The sequence below is a fragment of the Salvelinus alpinus genome, chromosome 18, assembly GCF_045679555.1.
Source record: "Salvelinus alpinus chromosome 18, SLU_Salpinus.1, whole genome shotgun sequence".
In the NCBI taxonomy this organism is placed as follows: Eukaryota; Metazoa; Chordata; class Actinopteri; order Salmoniformes; family Salmonidae; genus Salvelinus; species Salvelinus alpinus.
This window is the reverse complement of record NC_092103.1, coordinates 15,826,794-15,833,836: the sequence shown is the minus strand read 5'-3', so window position 1 is coordinate 15,833,836 and position 7,043 is coordinate 15,826,794. Positions and strand designations below refer to the sequence as shown.

At 45.1% G+C, this 7,043-nt stretch overlaps 1 protein-coding gene across 1 annotated transcript; it reads right to left on the bottom strand.

The window, feature by feature from the left end:
- Positions 1–5,778: 5,778 nt before the first annotated feature.
- On the bottom strand, positions 5,779–6,432 carry LOC139544642 (GTPase IMAP family member 9-like). The gene has a single exon (XM_071351953.1). The coding sequence runs from the start codon at positions 6,430–6,432 to the stop codon at positions 5,779–5,781; it is 654 nt and encodes a 217-aa protein (XP_071208054.1).
- Positions 6,433–7,043: the final 611 nt, after the last annotated feature.

Sequence of the window (7,043 nt, the reverse complement as noted above, 5' to 3'; positions counted from 1 at the left end):
CATGGATGAACAATGTCAGAGCGGCATAGATTAAGATACAGTATAGTATAGAATAGTATAGAATAGTATAGAATACAGTATATACATATGAGCAGAGAAATGCAAGATATGTAAACATTATTAAAGTGACTAGCGTTCCATTTATTAAAGTGGCCAGTGATTTCAAGTCTATGTATATAGGCAGCAGCCTCTAATGTGCTAGTGATGGCTATTTAACAGTCTGATGGCCTTGAGATAGAAGCTGTTTTTCAGTCTCTCGGTCCCAGCTTTTATGCACCTGTACTGACCTCGCCTTCTAGATGATAGCGGGGTGAACAGGCAGTGGCTCGGGTGGTTGTTGTCCTTGATGATCTTTTTGGCCTTCCTGTGACATCGGGTGGTGTAGGTGTCCTGGAGGGCAGATAGTTTGCCCCCGGTGATGCGTTGGGCAGACCGCACCACCCTCTGGAGAGCCCTGCGGTTGCGGGCGGTGCAGCTGCCGTACCAGGCGGTGATACAGCCCGACAGGATGCTCTCAATTGTGCATCTGTAAAAAAAAAAAAAATGTAGGTGCCAAGCCAAATTTCTTCAGCCTCCTGAGATTGAAGAGACGCTGTTGCGCCTTCTTCACCACACTGTCTGTGTGGGTGCACCATTTCAGTTTGTCAGTGATGTGTACCCAAGGAACTTGAAGCTTTCCACCTTCGGTGTCCGCGACGTGGCTGGTTTTCCTTTTGTAGTACGGGATTGTCTGTAGACCCTGCCACATACATCTCGTGTCTGAGCCGTTTAATTGAGACTCCACATTGTCTCTATTCTGACGTTTTGTCTGTTTGAATAACTACACTGTTTGTATTCTACCATATTCCTAGTCCCCTTGTCATGTTTAAATGCGGTGGTTCGCGCTTTCAGTTTTGCGCGAATGCTGCCATCTATCCACGGTTTCTGGTTAGGGTAGGTTTTTATAGTCACAGTGGGTACAACATCTCCTATACACTTCCTGATAAACTCAGTCACCGTATCAGTATAGTCGTCGATATTATTCTCGGAATCTACTCGGAACATATCCCGGTCCGCGTAATCAAAACAATAATGAAGCGTGGATTCCGATTGGTCAGATCAGCGTTGAATAGTTCTTAGCACGGGTACTTCCTTTTTGAGTTTCTGCTTATAGGAAGGAAGGAGCAAAATGGAGTTGTGGTCAGATTTGCCAAAAGGAGGGCAGGGAAGGGCATCCCGGAAGTTGGAGTAGCAGTGGTCGAGTGTTTTAGCAGCGCGAGTACTACAGTCGATATGTTGATAGAACTTCAGCAGCCTTTTCCTCAAATTTGCTTTGTTAAAATCCCCAGCTACAATAAATGCATCCTCAGGATATGTGGTTTCCAGTTTGTATAATGTCCAGTGAAATTCTGTGAGGGCCGTCGTGGTATTGGCTTGAGGGAGGATATACACGGCCATGACTATAACCAAAGAAAATTATTTTGAGAGATAATACATTCGACATTTGATTGTGAGGCATTCTATGTTGGGTGAACAAAAGGACTTGAGTTCCTGTATGTTATCACAATTACACTATGAGTTGTTAATTATGAAACATACACCCTGCCCTTCTTCTTCCTGGAGAGATATTTTTTCCTAGTGACGCGATGAACTGAGAACCCAACTGGCTGGACCGACTCAGACAGTATATCCCGAGAGAGACATGTTTTCATGAAACAGTGTATGTTACAATCCCTGATGTCTCTCTGGAAAGAAACCCTCGTCCTGAGCTCATCAACTTTATTATCCAGAGACCGAACATTACCGAGTAATATACTCGGAAGCAGTGGGTGGTGTGTGCGCCTCCTAAGTCGGACTAGGAGACCATTCCGAGTACCTCTCCTTCGCAGGCGTTGTTTTGGGTCAGCCTCTTGAATCAGTTAATTTGCCCTGCGGGGTGCGAACAAAGGATCCGCTACGGGAAAGTCGTATTCCTGGACGTAATGCTGGTAGTGCTGGTGAGGTACCGTCGCTCTGATATCCAATAGTTCTTCCGGCTGTTTGTAATAACACAAAAGAAAAATCTGGTTTAATAATGTAAGAAATAATACATAAAAATACAAATACTGCAAAGTTTCCTAAGAGCTAGAAGCAAGGGATCCTTCTCTGTCGGCGTCATTTTTACTATTGATAGCTCAGCTCTGTACTGTAGAGAATCATCTAAGACAATACATGTCCAAACAATGATGGCTTGCAATGTTGTATTTCTTTATTTGAACAATATCAGTCTCAAGTGGTGTCAGAGTTCCATTGGGATAGATTCCCACCATCAATATGAGACAACACCGTGGTAACTGGAAGCTACAGTGGCTTGCAAAAGTATTCACCCCCCTTGTCATTTTTCCTATTTTGTTGCCTTACAACCTGGAATTAAAATTGATTTTGGGGGTTGTATCATTTGATTTGAACAACATTCCTACCACTTTGAAGATGCAAATTATATTTTATTGTGAAACAAACAAGAAATAAAACAGAAAACTTGAGCATGCATAACTATTAACCCCCCCAAAGTCAATACTTTGTAGAGACACTTTTTTTCCGCAATTACAGCTGCAAGTCTCTTGGGGTATGTCTCTATAAGCTTGGCACATCTAGCCACTGGGATTTTTGTCCATTCTTCAAGGCAAAACTGCTCCAGCTCCTTTAAGTTAGATGGGTTCCGCTGGTGTACAGCAATTTTTAACGGGAGAGACACTTAAGTGTTTTAGTACTATATCTCTTGACACACTGATGAAAATAATCATGGCCTCTAAACCTTCAAGCTGCATACTGGATCCTATTCCAACTAAACTACTGAAAGAGCTGCTTCATGTGCTTGGCCCTCCTATGTTGAACATAATAAACGGCTCTCTATCCACCGGATGTGTACCAAACTCACTAAAAGTGGCAGTAATAAAGCCTCTCTTGAAAAAGCCAAACCTTGACCCGGAAAATATAAAAAACTATCGGCCTATATCGAATCTTCCATTCCTCTCAAAAAATTTAGAAAAAGCTGTTGCGCAGCAACTCACTGCCTTCCTGAAGACAAACAATGTATACGAAATGCTTCAGTCTGGTTTTAGACCCCATCATAGCACTGAGACTGCACTTGTGAAGGTGGTAAATGACCTTTTAATGGCGTCAGACCGAGGCTCTGCATCTGTCCTCGTGCTACTAGACCTTAGTGCTGCCTTTGACACCATCGATCACCACATTCTTTTGGAGAGACTGGAAACCCAAATTGGTCTACACGGACAAGTTCTGGCCTGGTTTAGATCTTATCTGTCGGAAAGATATCAGTTTGTCTCTGTGAATGGTTTGTCCTCTGACAAATCAACTGTACATTTCGGTGTTCCTCAAGGTTCCGTTTTAGGACCATTATTGTTTTCCCTATATATTTTACCTCTTGGGGATGTCATTCGAAAACATAATGTTAACTTTCACTGCTATGCGGATGACACACAGCTGTATATTTCAATGAAACACGGTGAAGCCCCAAAATTGCCCTCGCTAGAAGCCTGTGTTTCAGACATAAGGAAATGGATTGCTGAAAACGTTCTACTTTTAAAATCGGACAAAACAGAGATGCTTGTTCTAGGTCCCAAGAAACAAAGAGATCTTCTGTTGAATCTGACAATTAATCTTGATGGTTGTAAAGTCGTCTCAAATAAAACTGTGAAGGACCTCGGCGTTACTCTTGACCCTGATCTCTCTTTTGACGAACATATCAAGACTGTTTCAAGGACAGCTTTTTTCCATCTACGTAACATTGCAAAAATCAGAAATTTTCTGTCCAAAAATTATGCAGAATTTTTTTTTTATCCATGCATTTGTTACTTCTAGGTTAGACTACTGCAATGCTCTACTTTCCGGCTACCCGGATAAAGCACTAAATAAACTTCAGTTAGTGCTAAATACGGCTGCTAGAATCCTGACTAGAACCAAGAAATTTGATCATATTACTCCAGTGCTAGCTTCCCTACACTGGCTTCCTGTTAAGGCAAGGGCTGATTTCAAGGTTTTACTGTTAACCTATAAAGCGTTACATGGGCTTGCTCCTACCTATCTTTCCGAGTTGGTCCTGCCATACATACCTACACGTACGCTACGGTCACAAGACGCAGGCCTCCTAATTGTCCCTAGAATTTCTAAGCAAACAGCTGGAGGCAGGGCTTTCTCCTATAGATCTCCATTTTTATGGAATGGTCTGCCTACCCATGTGAGAGACGCAAACTCGGTCTCAACCTTTAAGTCTTTACTGAAGACTTATCTCTTCAGTAGGTCATATGATTGAGTGTAGTCTGGCCCAGGAGTGTGAAGGTGAACAGAAAGGCTCTGGAGCAACGAACCGCCCTTGCTGTCTCTGCCTGGCCGGTTCCCCTCTCTCCACTGGGATTCTCTGCCTCTAACCCTATTACAGGGGCTGAGTCACTGGCTTACTGGTGCTCTTTCATGCCGTCCCTAGGAGGGGTGCGTCACTTGAGTGGGTTGAGTTACTGACGTGATCTTCCTGTCTGGGTTGGCGCCCCCCTTTGGTTTGTGCTGTGGTGGAGATCTTTGTGGGCTATACTCGGCCTTGTCTCAGGATTGTAAGTTGGTGGTTGAAGATATCCCTCTAGTGGTGCGGGGGCTGTGCTTTGGCAAAGTGGGTGGGGTTATATCCTTCCTGTTTGGCCCTGTCCGGGGGTATCATCGGATGGGGCCACAGTGTCTCCTGACCCCTCCTGTCTCAGCCTCCAGTATTTATGCTGCAGTAGTTTGTGTCGGGGGGCTAGGGTCAGTTGGTTATATCTGGAGTACTTCTCCTGTCTTATGATTCCGTTTTTTTTGTTTCCCTCTTCAATAGTAGACCTCCAAAACTCAGATCTTTATAGTTCTCAGGCTCTGACTCCGCCCAACGACCCCCTGACCCCACACATCCATCTCCATTCTAAAAATCCGCAGGGCACGTTCAATAATCTACATCGATTCTGGATTCTGGCATAAGTCTCATCAAGATCTTTACAGACATCGCTCCCCTCCTTCTCTTGACACAGTAGACAGGATCAGACATTATTTTGACCTGTCTTCCCCATGGTCACCATGACACTCACCACAGTAGATCTGATCTGGTTTTACACATGGACTGTGATGGTGAATCATATCAGATTGTGGAGAAGCCAACTTGATGAGTTTCTCCTGACCCACCTCAACACTCCTATCAGTGCCCTCTGACCTCTCCTCTCTCGTACCAGTCTCTTCTGCAACACTGAGTGAGCTTCACTGACCTCTTTCAAGTTCTGTCTCAATCTATTCATTTCTCCATCCATTTCTCCATCTGTCTGCTGAACTCCCACTGCATCTTTGTCTGTGAGATCATGATGTTCCTCTGATGACTATCTTCATCAGATTTCTCTCTGCTTCAACTCTGGCCTCTCCTTCATAGTTTCCCCTCATCAGATCTATCTCCTGTCTGTGTCTTTCCCCCCTCTCCCTCCTCTCATTCTCTCTCTTCTCTCTCTCTCTCCATCTTTTTCTCCATCTCCTCCCTCCTATCAGACTCCCTCTTCAGCTCCCTCTCCAGCTCTCTTTTCTTCTCCTCGTCCCTCTCTTCTTTCACCTGTCTCTCCAAGTGGTCCTTTCGCTTAGTGTTCTGATATCTCCCTCATGCTCCAGGATCACTCCCTCTTTTTTTATCATAGAGTCCTGTAACTCCTTCTGAAGCCTCTCTCGCAAGTCTCTCTTCTCCCTCTGTTTCCTCTCCTCTCTGTCTCTCTGGAGTTTTCCCTCCGTCTCTCTAACCTAGGTCTCTGCCTCCTGGTAGGTCTGACTGCTGTAGAATCGCTCTCTATTTCCTACCACCATCTCCTCTACCTGCTCCAGCAGCTCTGGGATCTGAGTGCCATGGGCTCTGTCCTTAATGTTGAGGACCTGGTACCTGCTCCCACATTTCTCTACAAGCTGCTGGAGGTCCTGGCTCCCTGCTTGGAGAAACTCCCCAATGCTCTGCTCTTTCAGGCCATCAGCATGGGTGGATAGAATAACAGTATGTGCCCAACAACCCTCCCCAAACATCTCCTCTATTCTCTCCAGCACCCCACTCTCCTCCCTCTTGGAGGGCTCCACAGGTATGACTAGGAGAAAGGTGTGGGGTCCCGGGGCAGACAGACGGACACAGAGTCCCACATCCTGTCTCAGCTCCTCCAGAGAGAGTCCAGGACAGAACCAGTCCGGAGTGTCCACCAGCACCAGCCTTCTCCCACACACGTCCCCATCTCTCCTCTTACTCCTCTGGGTCACTGCAGAGGGGCTGGCCTGGGCCCCAAACTCTTCTCTGCCCAGGATTGTGTTTGCTGCTGCACTCCTCCCAGCCCCAGTCCTCCCCAGCAGCAACAGTCTCAGCTCAGACACACTGGGAGACACTGGGGAGTCTGGACTGCTGCTTTCTCCTCCCATTGCAACACAACACACAGCACTGCTCAACATACTATATCATAGCTACATCCATAACTCACTAAGTGGATGAATAAAAACCATGTTGTTTCTCCTCCTCAGTGGAAGTGTGGGGTTTTTACCTGAGTTCACTCCTCCCACTGTAACACAACATAGAGAACTGGTCAACATACTGACTCATCAGAGACACATTAAAAAACATAGGACAGAACAGCTACAAATACATTACACATCATAGTGAAATATAAATGATTGGAGAATATAGTGAAAATCAAGATTGATGACAATTTGAGACAACATTGATAACTCACTAAGTGAAGGATAGTCCACTATAGACTGGAAACAGTAGGAGAAAGCAGGACAATATTGATAACTCACTGAGTGGAGGACAATCCATGCTCTGTCTCTTCCTGATTGGGAGTATGGAACCTATATCTGAGGTGTCTCCATGTTCTAAAAAATCAAATAACAACCATTTAGAATGGGAACATTTACCTCAGTGACACATGAAGGCACATAGACCTACTTAAGGGTAGTTCTGGGTTTCTTGTGAAATGTTAATGCTAAGTATCACATATTGTGTATCTTACTCACCAGTCATCTGGGCCGAGGTC